At 48.7% G+C, this 21,350-nt stretch overlaps 1 protein-coding gene across 2 annotated transcripts in view; it reads right to left on the minus strand.

The window, feature by feature from the left end:
- The window catches only part of PRKCG (protein kinase C gamma), an 881,135-nt gene that overhangs the window by 296,109 nt on the left and 563,676 nt on the right, over positions 1 to 21,350 (minus strand). For both annotated transcript variants that reach the window (XM_073656297.1, XM_073656296.1), the window contains exon 5: positions 20,558 to 20,689. In XM_073656297.1, coding sequence (XP_073512398.1) covers positions 20,558 to 20,689 — 132 coding nt within the window. The remainder of the gene's footprint in view (positions 1 to 20,557; positions 20,690 to 21,350) is intronic.

The following is a 21,350-nucleotide window of genomic DNA, read 5'->3' on the forward strand; positions in this document are numbered from 1 at the left end:
AGGAAGAAACACACACAAACACGGGGAGAACATACTAAATCCTTGCAGATGTTGTCCTTGCTGAGATTTGAACCCAGGATCCCAGCTCTGCAAGTCTTCAGTGCTAACCACTGATGCAATGTGCTGCGGCTCACCCTCTAGTATCTAACAGGCTAGAGAAACTTACACCTACTGCCACTCTATCTTCAGCTCCTTTGTGAGAAAATGTATTTGGGCAGCCACTCAGTCTACCAAATAAAATTCCTGAGAAGGAAATTGGGGATGGCTTCGCTACTGGTACTGGGGGCAGTGCTAATACCATGGCGTCGTATTATAGTTTGCTGGAAATACTCCAGGCTGGTAGGAGGCAAGCAAATTCCCACAGAAAAGTACCAGAAGTAATGTTCAGGCCACATTTAAAGTGCAAGCAACTTTAGAGAACTTCCTGGGAGAAATGACACGCAGGGTACTTACAGTTTCCCTCTATGCCAGTCCGTTCACCGAGCTAAATACAACTCTTAGCAAAAAAAGTTGTGGACTGGCTCCGTACCATCCCTGGCCACATTCACCTGTCCACGTGTTTGTGGTTAGGCGGTCCTTCCCAGTAAGTGCACTGGGGAGGGCACGGGTAATGTTGTGGGACCCGTGCTTGTGGAAGGTGGAGGCAATACCGGGAAATATAGTGGCGGCTGGGGACCGAGTATGGAAACCCGGCCGCCGCCGGCATAAGGTTGTGAAAAGCTTCCACCTCCACGAGCTTAAAAGGCCATATTTCAAGTGCAAAGAGCTGCTCAGAAATCTGGCAGTTTAGTGTTGCGGCCTGTGGGTTGGGTGGGTGGCTGGCTGCATACTTGCACTTGCATACCAAGTAACAGAAAACTAAGCAGATGGTGGCTTCTATCATTATCATGGCCTCACCTCGTCACTATGAAGTCTCCTGAAGGAGAAGCCAGGGCCCACCGGAGGAGTCTCCAGTTCTCTGGTGGGCCCGTCCAACCCTGCCAAGAAGCAGCCCTGGCTAAGAAAAGTGTGGCGGAAGATTCCTGGACACTCTATGGCTGCTTTTTTATTGTGGATTGGCCATGCGTATGCATGTTATTTCTTAAACAGCATTACAGATCAGGCCATTATCCAACTCTGTACATACCTGAGCACTGGGGAGGGCACGGGTAATGTTGTGGGACCCGTGCTTTTGGAAGGCGGAGGCGATACCGGGAAATATAGTGGCGGCTGGGGACCGAGTATGGACACCCGGCCGCCGCCGGCATGAGGTTGTGAAAAGCTTACGCCTCCACGAGCCTAAAAGGCCACATTTCAAGTGCAAGCAGCTGTCAAAAATTTGGCAGTATAGTATTGCAGCCTGTGGGTGGGTGGGTGGCTGCCTGCATACTTACGCTTGCATTCCAAGGAATGGGGTAGGGACAACTGAACACTGCAGTGGGAGAAGGACGTGGACAGTGATTGTTACAAGTCTGCAACGACAGGTGCATGGCGGGAGTCATCTTTGCATACGCCAAGGATCACTTATGATGGGCACACTTTTAGGCAGTGACCTGGGAGTCAGAGATACTTCCAGAGGTCTTCCCCATGCTGTTCCCATGTCTTTTCAGCACTGTATGCATGTCTCTGATGATGTGTCACACACCACATGGCCAGATAAGGTTGTAAAATGTTAAACTGATATTCCCTGATGAATGCATTTGTCTTGGTTGAAAGCAATTCAAAAGTGCAAAAACGCATCAAAAACGCTACGTGTGAACATAGCCCAAGTTGTGCATGAGTATTTTTGGTTTTGGTTATTTATTTTGCCTTATATACAAGTCATTACCTTGGAAAGGATGTTCCTTAACATATTTCCCAGGAAAATCCATTTTGGTTTTGTTTTTGTATGTTTTATTGTGAGTCCGTAAAAGTGGCGTAATACTCTGACCACGTTGCTGACAGCAGTGATCTGGGAGTCAGAGATGCTTCCAGGGGTCTTCCCCATGCTGTTCCCATGTCATTTGAGCACTGTTCCCATCGACTTGGGCAATATTTAGGCCCTCTGCAGACCGCCGGGGGGAGCCGCCTGAAAAATGCTCGAGTTTCCCATAGACTTACATTAGTCTCGTTGCTCGGGTCGAGCACCCGAGTATTCCAATTTGCTCAACCCGAGCAACGAGTACCCGAGCATTTTAGAGCTCACTCATTACTAATCTTTACAAGTGGTGGCAAGCGGTGGGATCACCTATCTCTGGACAACATACCAGGAAACATTACTGAGAGGTGACTTGGCAGAAGAGATGACAGACTCCATCTACAAGAGGCTCAAGAAGGAGGATCTGAGAGCCCTTTCCTCTGAGAGAGAACTGAAGTGGTTGCCGGAGGACAATCGGGCGACCCTAATGCAATGCTTGAACGATTGGGACCATGAACAACCACATGAGTAGGTAAGTTCAGACGTGGATGAGGGACAACAGGCTAGGGCTGTCATCCAGATGGCGGAGGATCGACCGACAGAGTTGAGGTGGATGCTGAACGTCCCAGGAGAGCCAGCCACGGAGATAGAGCGGGCGACAGTGTTAAGCAGATATCTGGGTGTGTATGTAGAGGTAACCCCACCCGCCCCAGGGCAGAAGTCAGTGGATAACAGGAGAGAGGGTCCCACATCTTTAAGGTACCGGGATATACCACAGTTCAATGAGGACACCTCGGATATTGATGAACATCTCTGGTTATTTGAGAACCTCTGCCTGCTGCATGAGGTGTCCCTGATTTTTGAGTGTTGGCCTTACCAGAAAAGCAAGAGAAGCTTTTAATAACTTGTCTTCTGGGGATCAGAGATGTAACTCTACCATTCGCAGCACATTACTATGCCATCACGCTGGAAACCTACTGGAGGAACTTTTGGGAGACTGACAAGCCCGCTGCACACACCCATCAGGAGTTTGCTAACACACCACCTACGGCATGCACTCAATGGATAGAAGGACTAAGGGCTGGGAAGCAGAACATGTAATGGGCATGATCATGCTGAAACAATTTATGTCAAAGTTCCTAGGAAATTTGGCGGATAGAAAACCACTCAGCGTGGATGAGGCTGCAAGATTTGCTGATGATTGGTCTGCTAATCGACCAGGGCTACGTGGAAGTAAAGCCCCAGGAGCTTACAGGGAGGCCAGCGAGAACGATAGACTGGCCAGATTAGGAACGGCAGGGATTTCAGACTTCCCAAAGAGGGGGAGGTGTCCCAAGCCCCCAAGTATGGCCCATGTTGGGGCGAGGAGGGCTAAACTGCAATAACTGTGGACGCATGGAACATTTTGTCAGGGAATGTCGGGAACGTTCTAGCCCACATCACAAAGAGCAGCAGGATTGGTGTGCCACTGGGCCAATGTCGTAACCCAAAACTAGGGACCGGTTCCCACTGCTTCAGCCGAGAGGGAGTGGAGCTATCTGCAGACTAACCCCCCACCTGTGGTGAGTAATACACAAACTGCAATAAGTAATGCAATGCAAAATGCAATGACTGCTACCATGAAGGAATGTGAACTGGGTGAGGTAAATGACATCAGTGAAGAAACCCAGGGACTTCGGGACACTGGTTCTACCATCACCCTGGTCAGCCACGATATTGTCCCCCCAAAACACTATTTACCTGGCCGCCAAGTGACCATCCCCCTAACTGGGTGTCAGCACTCTGGGGTTGGTTGCAATGGATACAAGTTTGGTTCTCATCGGATACATGTGGAGTTTCCCAGAACAAACCGGGGATCAAGGGGAGGATATGGAGGACCCCGCGGAAGGTTCAGACCCCTGTCCCAGGTAAATAAATACAGAGTCCTTGTCTCAGGCCTTCTCCCATTGGGGAGTTGGCAGGATCTGAAAGATCATATGAGAGAAGCTGGAGAGGTCTATTATACTGATGTATACCAAGGTGGAATGGGCACTGTGGAGTTCATTCGCAAGGATGACATGGAATATGCTTTGAGGGAACTGGATGATACAAAGTTTCATTCTCATAAAGGTGAAACCTCTTATGTTCGTGTCCGTGCTGAAAAAGTGGGGGAGGACTGTGAGAAGCTGCCCACTTACTAAAGACTATGAGACTTTTCCAGCACGGAGCACCCGTGCCATCAATATTATTATTGTGTTTTATTAGAGATTTGTTTCTGTGTTTTATTAATGTTCGGCTTGCTTGTCAGTTTATGTACACTAATTTTACTTGCAAGGTGTAATCTCATTAGCATCTCAGGAGCCTCTAACCAGTGTTCAAAAAGCATCTAGGCCCTTTTTATGAGTGTTGAAAGAAGATCCAGCAGAGCCATCACCACAGGGAGTCTCACATTCAGACCCAGGTGATGGGTTCAAGAAAAATACCTCCACTAATGCACACTTAGCTTTGGGGGCAGAGGGTGAGAGCAGTTCTGCCCATTCAAATCTTATACCAAAGAATATAATGGGGGCTGACTTGACATTGCAATTGATCTCTGTATTAAGCTTGTCATGTACTGATGATGATGGTGCTGGTGAAGTGCTCATGTACTGATGGTGGTTCTGATGATTAGAGATGAGCAAACCCAAACTGTAAAGTTTGGGGTTCATACATGGCACCTAGTGTCCAGTGCTGAACTCCGAACAACGACTTCTCCTGGAAGTCCGTTTTACAGCTTGAGGAGAAAGAGAGGTTTTCAGCTCCAAAGTTTGGGTCCCCATTGATTTCTATGGGGTTCAGGTTCAAGTTTGGGTACAGTTCTGGTGTCCAAACCAAACTTTAGAGTAAAGTTCGGTCGAACCATACGAACCCGAACTTCCACAGGTCTGCTTATCCCTACTCGTGATGCATTTGTCTACTGATGCCTGTTCTGCTGCTGTTTTCATGTAGTGATGATAGTTCTAGTGCTGTATTCATGAACTGATGGTGGTTCTGGTGCTATATTCATGTACTGCGAGTGGATCTATGTTCCTTCATAGGAGACAGTCATTTGTTCTATATACTGCAATACTCGTATTGCAGTATATAGCATAAACAATCAGATGATCAAAGGTTCAACTTCCTTAAGGGGGCTAAATAATAATAAAATAAAACTGTTATAGCAAAACCCCAAAAAATAATCACAGAATTGCATTTTTTCACAGCAGGTTTAAGCTGAACTGCAATGGTGCCCGCACTTGACGGCGGCTTACCCTGAATGTCCTTAGAAGCTCCTAGAATCGCTAGAGTATCAAATCCCTAAGGAATAAAGGAATCACACATGAAATCACTGCAACCAACATAATCTACAGCCAAGTGAATGAATCCAACAAAGTCTATCACCAGGAGGAAACACCAGCAGGGAAAGGTATATAAAGGTGCACCTGAGAGGTGATAGGGCAGACAAACAGAGTAAATGAAAAACACGTTTCACCCAAAACTGACAGAAACAAAAATAACAGAACACCCAAAGAAATGGTGTATCTGCTGTGGCTCAGTGGAAAGAGACGTTGACCACAGAACACAGGATCAAGGGTTCAAATCCAGACGCATTACAGTGTGGCACCCCAGGGATCTGGTTTCCACAGTAACAGCAATGTTATGTCTGAGAGCAGGTGGGAGGTCTCTTGGTCAGGAATCCTATGCATGCCACACCTCCTGCCCAGTACTGGGAGGGGAAGAACTTCCCCTATATAAACCTAGGGCTGAGGCAGGGTTAGTGAGTAGAGAAGAAGTAGAGACAGAGAAAAGAAGCAAATATGGGAATAGAACATCAGGAGCTCTGTGGGAGCAGTGTTACAAGGAGTCAGGGGCTGGCAGCTGCAGAGCTCGCCCTGACTGAGAAGATTTCTTACCGGACCCGGAGTCCGAGGCTGTGGGGACTAACTCCTACCCAGCAGCAGAATCCGTCAGGCAGGGGATTCCAGGTCCTCTGGCCAAGAAACCCGAAGGCACGGTCACACGCATGGGACCAGCACCGCCGTCGTGGAGCGGAAGCTACTAGAAGGCCCCGAGTCACCGGCCATACGGGTGAGCACCACACGGTACACTCAGGGACGTGGGCTACTTATACCCGCCTCTAGCAAGGTAGCCAGAAGAGTACAGTTAGTTTGGGAGGCCTACAACTCCGCCTGGCCAGGGGAGATCCCATCTGCTCAAGGACTGACCAGGCCCCAATCGCTAGCCAGTACTCCGGGAGGGTCTATCTTTGTCACCAGTAAAGACCCTGAACTACACCGTACCGTCTCCGAGTGGTTCCTGCTACCCCCATCATCCACGTCGGCTGCCCTGAGGCCATACGCCTCCCGTTGGGGGTTATACTATCACGCTGCACAATCCTACCACCGGCCTCAGCGGTCTGCCCTGCAGCAGCAGCTCCTTAGCTGTACTCAACGGGTGGCGTAGTCGTCCAACATCTACCGCTGATACATCGCCGCTCAGTTTGACTCCCTGGGCACGGACCGGGTCACCGCCACGAGACTACAACCCTCAACAGATCCGGCTCCGGGTAAGCTCCCGCGTGCGCAACGCAGCGCGACACAGGCCCAGGGGCGCGTCAACTTTTGGTGTAGTCGGCAGGATTTCGTGCCCGCAACCACCGGGTACTGCGTGCCTGAAAGAGACTGTTCAAACTTACCTGTGGTGAAGATTCCCGCCATCCGGCGCCATCTTCAGCCTTCTTCCCGCCATCGGTGAAGATTCCCGCCATCCGGCGCCATTTTCAGCCTTCTTCCAGCCTTCCGTGGAGTTTTCCCGCCGTTGGACGCCATCTTGAAGACGTCGCGCGGGAAGAAGAGGGGCGTGGACTCCGAAAGCGCGCGAGAACTGAAGCCCCGCCTCACGTCCGGACATCGCGTAAGGTCCTGGAAGGAGCCCAGCAGACGCCGACGTCACAGGAGCGCGACGGAAGGTCCTCAACCCTGACGATCTACTGCGGAGCCGCGGCCTACGGAAGAGGATCATTGCAAGGTAGGCCACGGTCCACTAGGGGGGAGGAGGATGTCGGATACGGAGGAGAGCTTCACTGCCTCAACCCCCGCCAGCGCTATCGCTGCTGCAGTCATGCCTTTCACCATGCCCTATATCCCGGGAGCGGCCTGGCTACCCCAGTACTCAGGGGAGTCACATACCCTGCATGACTTTAGAGAAAAGCTGGATAGCCTCTTCCAGGTGTACCCCCTCACAGAAGAGCAAAAAGTGAGCATCCTGGTGGCCCAATTAACTGGGGCAGCCCGAAGGGAGGTAAAGTCCTGGCCACCTGGGGGGAGGACTGTCGCAGGGATACTAACCCGGCTGAGGGACACCTTTGATACCCGCACCTCAGCCGAGATCAAGCTTAGATTCTACGGGTGCAAACAGCGGGCACGTGAGAGTATAAGGGACTATGCCCTGAACCTACAAGAGGCCCTGAGAGCCATTAAGCAGACCGACCCTGACGGTGTGGGAGACGAGGACAGGCTGTTGACTGAACAATTTATAGAGGGTTTATATTGCAATGCCCACCGAACCCAGTTGCGGGCAATGGCCTTACAGGACCCTCATCTGGGATTTGCACAGTTCAAGGACAGAGCCATCCGGGTGCTCCAAGAACCGGCACCAGGTGGCGTTGTGACCCACAGATGCCCCACTACTACTTACCACCAGGAGGCGGCGCCCTTGTCGGCAGGGCCTGTGGGAGCTGATGCGCAGGCTTTGAGCAATGACCCGGCTCCAGACCTGCACCATCAGGTCCAAGAGCTAGCTAAAAGCATTGCTGCGCTAACCCGAACTGTGCAGTCTTTACAGGTTTCTACTCCAGGGAAGATCCAGCTGGCATCCGGACCGGAGGACATCCCGTGGCATCGACCAAGGAGGACCCCACCGGCCAGAGGAAGACCCAGCGACCGATACAACGAGGACGGACGACCCATCTGCCGCCGCTGTAATCAACCCGGACATATGGCAAGGTACTGTCCTTTAAACTGGCACAACCTAGGGTAGAGGGCCAACCCCTAGGAAAAAGATCATCAGGCCCATCGAACTGGCGCGACAAATATGTGGGAGGACGTCCAGTCTTGCCTGTGGTACTGGATGGCATTCCTATGAGTGCCCTACTGGACACCGGGTCACAGGTCACCACCATCCCGTACGTGCTCTTCAAGCAGTACTGGAATGACTCGGATATTACCCGCTACCCTGACGACGACTTGAGTATCATCGCCAGCAATGGTCAGCCCATGCCACAGATCGGATTTAAAGAGGTGACCATTAAAATTGGTAGAGTTGAACTGGCAGCACAGGGACTGATCATTGTAGACATTGACAAACACGAGAGTCACCCAAAGATTACTCTAGGAACTAATGTAATTGAAAATTGTCTTGCAGAGGTGATTTTCCTTTTACAGCAGGTTGCCAAGAACGCCAGCTCCGGCGAGCAGCGAGTGCTCCAAAAAGAGATCCGGGCACTGATGCGACGGCAACAGGTGGAACTCTCCGGCGGTGAGATTGGTAGGGTGAGAATGTGTGACCCTTTCCCTATTGCCATGCCCCCAAAAAGTGAAATGATGATTTGGTGCCGGGCAGCTATTGGTCTGAGAGGTAGAGATTACCAGGCAATGGTAGAACCAGTTTACTCAGACAGTAGGCCCACCATCTTGACAGCACGGGGGGTGGTTAATGTACGCCATGGGAGGGTGCCCGTTCGCATAATCAATATCGGGAAGAGGGAAGTGTACCTGCCCCGGTATGCCACGCTAGCCAAATTATATACCATTAACCAAAATGCTATACAATCTGTCCAACCCTTGCCTCCATCTCACCCGGAGGAAGGTAACGGCTCTAAGAAAACAATGGAGGACTGGTGTCAGCAACTACATTTGGGTACTGACTCCACTCCCTCACACCAGAAACAGGGAGTCTATCGGGTGGTTCAAGAGTACGAGAGAGTGTTTAGTAAACACCCGTTAGACTTCGGGCGAGTCAAGGGGGTAGAACACCACATCCCCACGGGAGACCATCCTCCCATAAAAGAGAGGTATCGACCCGTACCCCCTGCACACTACCTACACGCCAAGGGGATGCTTAGAGACATGAAGGAGGCTGGGGTGATCAGGGATAGCTGTAGCCCCTGGGCAGCTCCACTAGTCTTAGTCAAAAAGAAAGACAACACCATGAGGATGTGTGTAGATTACCGGAAAATCAACCGTATCACACACAAGGATGCGTACCCCTTACCAAGGATAGAGGAGTCTTTGGCTGCTTTAAGATCTGCTAACTTCTTCTCTACCTTGGATCTCACTAGTGGGTACTGGCAGGTTCCTGTAGCAGAGGCGGACCGGGAGAAGACCGCATTCACCACCCCGATGGGACTTAGCGAGTTTACCTGCATGCCGTTCGGACTCTGCAACGCACCAGGAACCTTCCAACGATTAATGGAGTGCTGTCTGGGCCACAGAAACTTCAAGACGGTCCTGTTGTACCTGGACGATGTCATCGTATATTCTAAGACTTATGAGGACCACCTGAAACACCTGGCGGAAGTGTTCGAAGCTCTGGCAAGCTACGGCCTAAAGGTGAAACCCTCCAAGTGTCACCTCCTGAAACCAAAGGTGCAGTACCTGGGACACGTGGTGAGCGCTGACGGAGTGGCTCCCGACCCTGATAAGATCACCGCAATTAAGGAATGGCCAAGTCCCTCCAGTGTAAAGGAAGTGCGGCAGTTCCTCGGGTTGGTAGGCTACTACCGCAGGTTCATCCCCGGTTTCACCAAAAAGGCAGCTCCTATGCAGGACCTCCTGATAGGCCAGTCCCGGAAGGCCAAGAACCAGAAGCCGCCCTTCAGATAGGAGAAGTTGGAAGAAGAGTCCTTCCGCCAGCTGAAGATGGCCCTCACGGGGGATGAAATCCTGGCGTACCCGGATTACAGCCAGCCCTTTATCCTCTACACCGACGCAAGTAACATCGGGCTAGGAGCCGTGCTGTCCCAGATCCAGCAGGGGAAAGAGCGAGTAATCGCTTACGCCAGCCGAAAACTGCGACCCACCGAAAGAAACCCTGAGAATTACAGCTCATTTAAGCTAGAGTTCCTGGCAGTGGTGTGGGCAGTCACCGAACGCTTTAAGCACTACCTCGCTTCTTCCCGGTTCGTCGTGTACACGGATAACAACCCGTTGACACACCTGGACACGGCAAGACTCGGTGCCCTAGAGCAGAGATGGATGGCCCGCCTGTCCAACTACGAGTTCACCATCAAATACCGGGCAGGACGCTCCAATACCAACGCGGACGCCCTGTCCAGGATGCCAAACCTACCGGACGTAGGAGAAGATCCAGAGGGACTGGAAGAAGTCGAACTCCCCGCGTTTCACCGTCATGGGACTATCCAGTATTCCCATCGGGTAAGGAGTAAGCAAGGCGCTACGCTTAACCCCTTACCTCACTACAACTGGGCGGAAACGCAAGACAGTGACCCTGCTGTCCGGCTGGTGAAGGAGATGCTGACTCAGCCAGAGGCTCGCCTTGACCCAGACGCTCCGGAGGAAGCCAAGCAACTGTGGGCAGAAAAGAGTAGACTGTTCCTTTACAAGGGGAAGTTGTGCCGCAGGATGGTTAACTCCCGGACGCATGAACTAATCTGGCAAGTAGTGGTGCCACGACGAGACGCAGCCATGGTGATGGAGGCATACCACGATGGAGCTGGGCATTTCGGATGGAAGAAGCTGGAGTTCCTGCTGCGCGGGCGGTTCCATTGGGTAGGCATGAGGGGAACCATCGAGAGGTGGTGCAGAGACTGTGGCCCGTGCAACCTGAGGAGGAAGGACCCTGCCAGCCAGAAGACTCCCCTGCAGTCCATCGTCACCCGGCAGCCATTGGAACTGGTAGCCTTGGATCATGTAAAACTGACCCCAAGCAGAAGTGGCTACGTCTACGCGTTAACCATCGTGGATCATTACTCCCGGTTCTTGGTTGTCGTCCCCGTCAAGGACTTAACGGCTCAAACAGCAGCTAGAGCCTTCCAGCAGCACTTCTGCCGTCCACACGGGTACCCGGACCAAGTGCTGACGGATCAGGGACCTGCCTTTGAAGCGGAGGTCTTCCAGGAATTCTGCAATCTGTATGGCTGCCGGAAGATAAGGACGACACCCTATCATCCGCAAACTAATGGACTTTGTGAGAAAATGAACCAGGTGGTAATGGATCTTCTGAAAACGTTGCCCCTGGAAGAACGCAGTCTGTGGCCTGAGAAGCTGCCCGATCTGGTGGACCTATACAACCACATCCCGGTAGGTTCCACCAACTGTACCCCGGCTTACCTAATGAGGGCGAGACCTGGTAAGTTACCTGTTGACCTGGAAATGGGAGTCCTGACACCCGAGGACACTTCACCAGAAGCAGACTGGGACACAGAGAGGCAGCAGCAGTACCGGAAAGTACAGGAGAGAGTGGAGCGAAGTCTCTGTCAGGCTAGGGAGAGACAAGAGAAAACTTACAACCAGTATGCTCCCGCTGTTCCCCTGGTGCCCGGAGAGCAGGTCTTGAAGAGGAAAAGACGGCTCCACAAGTTGGACGACCAGTGGGAGAAGGACCCGTACACCGTACTGCCCTCAAGCCACGAGAACCCGAAGGTCTGTACCATCAGTAAAGACGGAGGGGAGACCACAGCCATTGTATCCCGGGATCACCTGAAGAAGTGTCCTGAACAGCTACGGAACCCTGAAGAGGAACAAGAAGACCATCGACCCGTAGAGGAAAGGGAAGATATGGTTAGTACTGTGCTCGGAGACTTCCCTCGGTCTTGGACTCAAGTCAATGGTGCAGTTGTGGTACCCGTACTCACCTTCCTCCAACCAGCATCCCAAGCACCTACGGAGCAACAGGTAGAGCTGGAAGAACAGCCGGTCCAGGAGGCAGAAGACCCCACACCAGCACATCAGGAGGATCAACCCTCTGCTTGCAGTGAGCCTGCCATATCCCTAGTGAGCCAAAGGGCCCGTAGACAGCTGCCCAATTTACCCTTGACAGCTCCTACACCCTGTAGTTCAGGGCCAGACAGTCAGCTCCGTAGGTCCACTAGGGCCACTAGAGGCCAGTTACTCGCACGTTGGAGGATTTGAAGTTTATAAATTGTTTTATTTGTGGTTACCTGTTTTTCTTGTTGCTTGTGTATAATTATGTGTTTCTAGTTGTTTATAGGAGTCTTTGGTGGATTTACCGGGAATCCTGTGTACATAGTTGGAGCGTAACCCAGGACGGACTAAAGACTGTTAAGGACTCGGGGCAGGACAGACCCCTCCCTGGTTACGTCTCCCTGTTTTGGTGAAATGGACACCTTGCTTTCTTCAAAGACTGCACCCGGTTACGGACATGCCGTGACCACCTTTATGTGTTTCTTTATTGTATTGTTATTGTTATATCTTGTTATGTTTTTCTAAAATATGTTTAGTCCCGGAGTACTAAATTTCACTAGGGGGGAATGTGGCACCCCAGGGATCTGGTTTCCACAGTAACAGCAATGTTATGTCTGAGAGCAGGTGGGAGGTCTCTTGGTCAGGAATCCTATGCATGCCACACCTCCTGCCCAGTCCTGGGAGGGGAAGAACTTCCCCTATATAAACCTAGGGCTGAGGCAGGGTTAGTGAGTAGAGAAGAAGTAGAGACAGAGAAAAGAAGCAAATATAGGAACAGAACATCAGGAGCTCTGTGGGAGCAGTGTTACAAGGAGTCAGGGGCTGGCAGCTGCAGAGCTCGCCCTGACTGAGAAGATTTCTTACCGGACCCGGAGTCCGAGGCTGTGGGGACTAACTCCTACCCAGCAGCAGAATCCGTCAGGCAGGGGATTCCAGGTCCTCTGGCCAAGAAACCCGAAGGCACGGTCACACGCATGGGACCAGCACCGCCGTCGTGGAGCGGAAGCTACTAGAAGGCCCCGAGTCACCGGCCATACGGGTGAGCACCACACGGTACACTCAGGGACGTGGGCTACTTATACCCGCCTCTAGCAAGGTAGCCAGAAGAGTACAGTTAGTTTGGGAGGCCTACAACTCCGCCTGGCCAGGGGAGATCCCATCTGCTCAAGGACTGACCAGGCCCCAATCGCTAGCCAGTACTCCGGGAGGGTCTATCTTTGTCACCAGTAAAGACCCTGAACTACACCGTACCGTCTCCGAGTGGTTCCTGCTACCCCCATCATCCACGTCGGCTGCCCTGAGGCCATACCCCTCCCGTTGGGGGTTATACTATCACGCTGCACAATCCTACCACCGGCCTCAGCGGTCTGCCCTGCAGCAGCAGCTCCTTAGCTGTACTCAACGGGTGGCGTAGTCGTCCAACATCTACCGCTGATACATCGCCGCTCAGTTTGACTCCCTGGGCACGGACCGGGTCACCGCCACGAGACTACAACCCTCAACAGATCCGGCTCCGGGTAAGCTCCCGCGTGCGCAACGCAGCGCGACACAGGCCCAGGGGCGCGTCAACAGCAACTCGTACAGAAATTGCACAAATGCTTTTTGTTCACAGTACTTGTCTGATAATTGTTTTCATGCAACACGTGTAAGTCCTAGCCTAAGTTGGTAAAAAAGTCTAGGTGATAAATTTCTTTTAAATAATGGTAAAGGCTAGCAGTATCCAGGGGAAACCAAACAATATATTATGTTGTGTTGGTTGAGGTTATATATTGACCATTAAAGGGGTTGTCCCATACTTTATATTACCCCCCCAATGTATGCCCTCGGGGCGCCTAAGGATTTTTGTAATTAGCTGACATTGCAGATACTGCCTGTGAGCGGCGCTATCACTGGCCGCTCACAGGCATCACGTGTCCCCCGGCTGCAGCCGGCTCTGACATCCGCTGACATCACGACAAGTGCTGGCAGCAGCCGGGGGTCTCTGTCTTCCGAGTTCCACGGTGGATGCCAGGCTGTGGGAGAGGTTATCCCCCCTCGTCACACCCGACATCCACCACGCGCTCTGCCTCTCCCTATTCATTGGGAAAGCGTGCGGTGGATGCTGGGTGTGACGCGGGGGGTAACCCCGCCCACAACCGAGCAACCACTGCAGGGACCCTAGGGCTGAGTCACGCCTCACTTGTCATGACGTCAGTGCGGGGTCATGTGATGCCTGTGAGCGGCCAGTAATAGCGCCGCTCACAGGCAGGATCTGCAACGTAAGCTAATTACAAAAATCCTTAGGGGTCCCGGGGGGATACATTGGAGGGTAATCTAAAGTACTCGACAACTTCTTTAAATGATTTACAACAATGGTAATGTGCTGTATTTTTTTATCCAGAAAATGCTTATTTCCTTTGTTTCTTTTCCATTTTTTTCAAGCCTGTGGGTGGGTGGGTGGCTGCCTGCATACTTACGCTTGCATTCCAAGGAATGGGGTAGGGATAACTGAACGCTGCAGTGGGAGAAGGACGTGGACAGTGATTGTTACAAGTCTGCAACGACAGGTGCATGGCGGGAGTCATCTTTGCATACGCCAAGGATCACTTATGATGGGCACACTTTTAGACAGTGACCTGGGAGTCAGAGATGCTTCCAGAGGTCTTCCCCATGCTGTTCCCATGTCTTTTCAGCACTGTATGCATGTCTCTGATGATGTGTCACACACCACATGGCCAGATAAGGTTGTAAAATGTTAACCTGATATTCCCTGGTGAATGCATTTGTCTTGGTTGAAAGCAATTCAAAAGTGCAAAAACGCATCAAAAACGCTACGTGTGAACATAGCCCAAGTTGTGCATGAGTATTTTTGTTTTTGGTTATTTATTTTGCCTTATATACAAGTCATTACCCTGGAAAGGATGTTCCTTAACATATTTCCCAGGAAAATCCATTTTGGTTTTGTTTTTGTATGTTTTATTGTGAGTCCGTAAAAGTGGCGTAATACTCTGACCACGTTGCTGACAGCAGTGATCTGGGAGTCAGAGATGCTTCCAGGGGTCTTCCCCATGCTGTTCCCATGTCATTTGAGCACTGTTCCCATCGATTTGGGCAATATTTAGGCCCTCTGCAGACCGCCAGGGGGAGCCGCCTGAAAAATGCTCGAGTTTCCCATAGACTTACATTAGTCTCGTTGCTCGGGTCGAGCACCCGAGTATTCCAATTTGCTCAACCCGAGCAACGAGTACCCGAGCATTTTAGAGCTCGCTCATTACTAATATTTACAAGTGGTGGCAAGCGGTGGGATCACCTATCTCTGGACAACATACCAGGAAACATTACTGAGAGGTGACTTGGCAGAAGAGATGACAGACTCCATCTACAAGAGACTCAAGAAGGAGGAGCTGAGAGCCCTTTCCTCTGAGAGAGAACTGAAGTGGTTGCCGGAGGACAATCGGGCAACCCTAATGCAATGCTTGGACGATTGGGACCATGAACAACCACATGAGTAGGTCAGTTCAGACGTGGATGAGGGACAACAGCCTAGGGCTGTCATCCAAATGGCGGAGGATCGACCGACTGAGTTGAGGTGGATGCTGAACGTCCCAGGAGAGCCGGCCACGGAGATAGAGCGGGCGACAGTGTTAAGCAGATATCTGGGTGTGTATGTAGAGGTAACCCCACCCGCCCCAGGGCAGAAGTCAGTGGATAACAGGAGAGAGGGTCCCACATCTTTAAGGTACCGGGATATACCACAGTTCAATGAGGACACCTCGGATATTGATGAACATCTCTGGTTATTTGAGAACCTCTGCCTGCTGCATGAGGTGTCCCTGATTTTTGAGTGTTGGCCTTACCAGAAAAGCAAGAGAAGCTTTTAATAACTTGTCTTCTGGGGATCAGAGATGTAACTCTACCATTCGCAGCACATTACTATGCCATCACGCTGGAAACCTACTGGAGGAACTTTTGGGAGACTGACAAGCCCGCTGCACACACCCATCAGGAGTTTGCTAACACACCACCTACGGCATGCACTCGATGGATAGAAGGACTAAGGGCTGGGAAGCAGAACATGTAATGGGCATAATCATGCTGAAACAATTTATGTCAAAGTTCCTAGGAAATTTGGCGGATAGAAAACCACTCAGCGTGGATGAGGCTGCAAGATTTGCTGATGATTGGTTTGCTAATCGACCAGGGCTACGTGGAAGTAAAGCCCCAGGAGCTTACAGGGAGGCCAGCGAGAACCATAGACTGGCCAGATTAGGAACGGCAGGGATTTCAGACTTCCCAAAGAGGGGGAGGTGTCCCAAGCCCCCAAGTATGGCCCATGTTGGGGCGAGGAGGGCTAAACTGCAATAACTGTGGACGCATGGGACATTTTGTCAGGGAATGTCGGGAACGTTCTAGCCCACATCACAAAGAGCAGCAGGATTGGTGTGTCACTGGGCCAATGTCGTAACCCAAAACTAGGGACCGGTTCCCACTGCTTCAGCCGAGAGGGAGTGGAGCTATCTGCAGACTAACCCCCCACCTGTGGTGAGTAATACACAAAATGCAATAAGTAATGCAATGCAAAATGCAATGACTGCTACCATGAAGGAATGTGAACTGGGTGAGGTAAATGACATCAGTGAGGAGACCCAGGGACTTCGGGACACTGGTTCTACCATCACCCTGGTCAGCCACGATATTGTCCCCCAAGAACACTATTTACCTGGCCGCCAAGTGACCATCCCCCTAACTGGGTGTCAGCACTCTGGGGTTGGTTGCAATGGATACTAGTTTGGTTCTCATCGGATACATGTGGAGTTTCCCAGAACAAACCGGGGATCAAGGGGAGGATATGGAGGACCCCGCGGAAGGTTCAGACCTCTGTCCCAGGTAAATAAATACAGAGTCCTTGTCTCAGGCCTTCTCCCATTGGGGAGTTGGCAGGATCTGAAAGATCATATGAGAGAAGCTGGAGAGGTCTATTATACTGATGTATACCAAGGTGGAATGGGCACTGTGGAGTACATTCGCAAGGATGACATGGAATATTCTTTGAGGGAACTGGATGATACAAAGTTTCGTTCTCATAAAGGTGAAACCTCTTATGTTCGTGTCCGTGCTGAAAAAGTGGGGGAGGACTGTGAGAAGCTGCCCACTTACTAAAGACTATGAGACTTTTCCAGCACGGAGCACCCGTGCCATCAATATTATTATTGTGTTTTATTAGAGATTTGTTTCTGTGTTTTATTAATGTTCAGTTTGCTTGTCAGTTTATGTACACTAATTTTACTTGCAAGGTGTAATCTCATTAGCATCTCAGGAGCCTCTAACCATTGTTCAAAAAGCATCTAGGCCCTTTTTATGAGTGTTGAAAGAAGATCCAGCAGAGCCATCACCACAGGGAGTCTCACATTCAGACCCAGGTGATGGGTTCAAGAAAAATACCTCCACTAATGCACACTTAGCTTTGGGGGCAGAGGGTGAGAGCAGTTCTGCCCATTCAAATCTTATACCAAATAATATAATGGGGGCTGACTTGACATTGCAATTGATCTCTGTATTAAGCTTGTCATTTACTGATGATGATGGTGCTGGTGAAGTGCTCATGTACTGATGGTGGTTCTGATGATTAGAGATGAGCAAACCCAAACTGTAAAGTTTGGGGTTCATACATGGCACCTAGTGTCCAGTGCTGAACTCCGAACAACGACTTCTCCTGGAAGTCCGTTTTACAGCTTGAGGAGAAAGAGAGGTTTTCAGCTTCAAAGTTTGGGTCCCCATTGATTTCTATGGGGTTCAGGTTCAAGTTTGGGTACAGTTCTGTTGTCCAAACCAAACTTTAGAGTAAAGTTCGGTCGAACCATACGAACCCGAACTTCCACAGTTCTGCTTATCCCTACTCGTGATGCATTTGTCTACTGATGCCTGTTCTGCTGCTGTTTTCATGTAGTGATGATAGTTCTAGTGCTGTATTCATGAACTGATGGTGGTTCTGGTGCTGTATTCATGTACTGCGAGTGGATCTATGTTCCTTCATAGGAGACAGTCATTTGTTCTATATACTGCAATACTCGTATTGCAGTATATAGCATAAACAATCAGATGATCAAAGGTTCAAATTCCTTAAGGGGGCTAAATAATAATAAAATAAAACTGTTATAGCAAAACCCCAAAAAATAATCACAGAATTGCATTTGTTCACAGCAGGTTTAAGCTGAACTGCAATGGTGCCCGCACTTGACGGCGGCTTACCCTGAATGTCCTTAGAAGCTCCTAGAATCGCTAGAGTATCAAATCCTTAAGGAATAAAGGAATCACACATGAAATCACTGCAACCAACATAATCTACAGCTAAGTGAATGAATCCAACAAAGTCTATCACCAGGAGGAAACACCAGCAGGGAAAGGTATATAAAGGTGCACCTGAGAGGTGATAGGGCAGACAAACAGAGTAAATGAAAAACACGTTTCACCCAAAACTGACAGAAACAAAAATAACAGAACACCCAAAGAAATGGTGTATCTGCTATGGCTCAGTGGAAAGAGACGTTGACCACAGAACACAGGATCAAGGGTTCAAATCCAGACGCATTACAGCAACTCGTACAGAAATTGCACAAATGCTTTTTGTTCACACTACTTGTCTGATAATTGCTGTCATGCAACACGTGTAAGTCCTAGCCTAAGTTGGTAAAAAAGTCTAGGTGATAAATTTCTTTTAAATAATGGTAAAGGCTAGCAGTATCCAGGGGAAACCAAACAATATATTATGTTGTGTTGCGTCAGGTTATATATTGACCATTAAAGGGGTTGTCCAGTACTTTATATTACCTCCCCAATGTATGCCCTCGGGGCGCCTAAGGAATTTTGTAATTAGCTTACATTGCAGATACTGCCTGTGAGCGGCGCTATCACTGGCCGCTCACAGGCATCACGTGTCCCCCGGCTGCAGCCGGCTCTGACATCCGCTGACGTCACGACAAGTGCTGGCAGCAGCCGGGGGTCTCTGTCTTCCGAGTTCCACGGTGGATGCCAGGCTGTGGGCGGGGTTATCCCCCCTCGCCACAACCGACATCCACTACGCGCTCTGCCTCTCCCTATTCATTGGGAAAGCGTGCGGTGGATGCTGGGTGTGACGCGGGGGGTAACCCCGCCCACAACCGAGCAACCACTGCGGGGACCCCAGGGCTGAGTCACGCCTCACTTGTCATGACGTCAGTGCGGGGTCATGTGATGCCTGTGAGCGGCCAGTAATAGCGCCGCTCACAGGCAGGATCTGCAACGTAAGCTAATTACAAAAATGCTTAGGGGTCCCGGGGGGATACATTGGGGGGTAATCTAAAGTACTCGACAACTTCTTTAAATGATTTACAACAATGGTAATGTGCTGTATTTTTTTATCCAAAAAATGCTTATTTCCTTTGTTTCTTTTCCATTTTTTTCCATTTATTTAAATCTATTATTACATAGAGAAACAGTTGGTTTCTCTTATTTCTTAACATGTCATCTTTAATACACAAGTGCCATTGTGCAGTTTTAACATCTGTGTATGTAAATGCAGTATCTATTGTAATTTGGTGACATAGTATCAAAAATGTAGTTTTTAATATTTATACAGCACTAAAGGAAAATCCTGAGGGTATTTTCACACTGGAATAATAGACATCATATTTTCAAATCGGATTCTCTATCTGGAAAGTCTACAGAGTATTTCAGTAAGAGAAAAGTCAATAAGATCCAACCAATGTGTAAAAGATTAGCGCAGAATATGAGAAGAAATTGATACTGCCAATTTGGGCATTGATTTTTTACATCAGATTTCATCCTTTACAATTTGTGGCAACCCAGCAGTAAAATAAATGTCAAATCAGTAAATAACTCATGCAAATGTTTTACTTTTTCTGTAGATTTTCCTTTTAATCTTTTGGTCAATTTACATCTCTGTTGAAGGCATATGGAACAAGTTTTCATGGAAGTGTTACCAAGTAATAAACAGGTATTTCTCAATAAATTATGTGAAATAAAATTCAGTTTATAATGAATCTCAACTTTTAACACATTTTTTTAAGTACAATTTTCTGTGATAATTTCTTAATAAATGTTGGACAGAGCTCTCTTTTGTTAATTACAAAAAGCTCTAAATTCCTGAATATTCATATTTTTTAAAACAGAACAAGCTGGGACCAAAGAGCTGACTGTATATATTCTTATTTATTATCTTCACTGTAGAAGTTTATTCAATTAACTGCTTTAACAAGTAGCTTCCGCTAGTGACAGCTCAAGGAAGTGAGAATGTAGACTGTATATGCAAAGGATTTGGACTTCTCTATCTGCAAAATAAAGATCTCACTGCATTCAGGATCTAAAGATGTTATTTAAAAGACCAAACTTTATTTTGGATTGATGTCAATAAATACTGATATTATTGTTCCTGTAACTTGTACTACATCCTTCCCCACCTCCTTTATCTTTTTCTGTACCCACTTTTCATTTTGATAATGAAATACATGAATATATATAATATATAAATATATTCTAGAGTGACAATCCAGTTTAAAGGATTCACTCTCAAGGTAGGAGCACTTTAGGCCACACTAGAAAAAAAGACAAAAAAATAATACTAAAAAGAGAAACAATAGAACAATTCATAGTAGAAAGGAAAAAAAAGTATATATATATATATATATATATATATATATATATATATATATATATATATATATATACTGTATATATAGGTGTGGGTGCATAATGTCTCACACACCTGTTACTTGAAACTCTTCATCATTAATTGATTCCACCCTGATGTGCATCCGGCCACGGCGTTCAGTATGATCGACCCCACAGAGACTAGGTACACTCTGAACACAACGCTTGTGTACATTCATCTCGCAGCCTGCAGGAAGACAACATAACGTATTATACATGTAAACCATTACTGACCTAGGAATATTATATCAGTATTTCAATTTCCGCAAAAAAAACCTTTTGAATGTTGTAATGAAAATTTGTATAATCATCATCTAATATATTTTCAGTATCAATGTTTCACATCTCTTTTTGCCATTCTTGTATGGGATCCTCCATTGTTTATTTCCAAGGGATAAAACTTTGCCTTAGTTATACAGTACAGACCAAAATTTTGGACACACCTTCTCATTTAAAGATTTTTCTGTATTTTCAAGACTATGAAAATTGTACATTCACACTGAAGGCATCAAAACTATGAATTAACACATGTGGAATTATATACTTAACAATAAAGTGTGAAACAACGGAAAATATGTCTTATATTCTAGGTTCTTCAAAGTAGCCACCTTTTGCTTTGATGACTGCTTTGCACACTCTTGGCATTCTCTTGATGAGCTTCAAGAGGTAGTCACCGGAAATGGTTTTCACTTCACAGGTGTGCCCTGTCAGGTTTAATAAGTGGGATTTCTTGCCTTATAAATGGGGTTGGGACCATCAGTTGTGTTGTGCAGAAGTCTGGTGGATACACAGCTGATAGTCCTACTGAATAGACTGTTAGCTGCTTTTTCTAGCCATAATACATATTC

The sequence above is a fragment of the Phyllobates terribilis genome, unplaced genomic scaffold (assembly GCF_046119375.1).
Source record: "Phyllobates terribilis strain yellow unplaced genomic scaffold, ASM4611937v1 Scaffold_12__6_contigs__length_324123572, whole genome shotgun sequence".
NCBI classification, from domain to species: Eukaryota; Metazoa; Chordata; class Amphibia; order Anura; family Dendrobatidae; genus Phyllobates; species Phyllobates terribilis.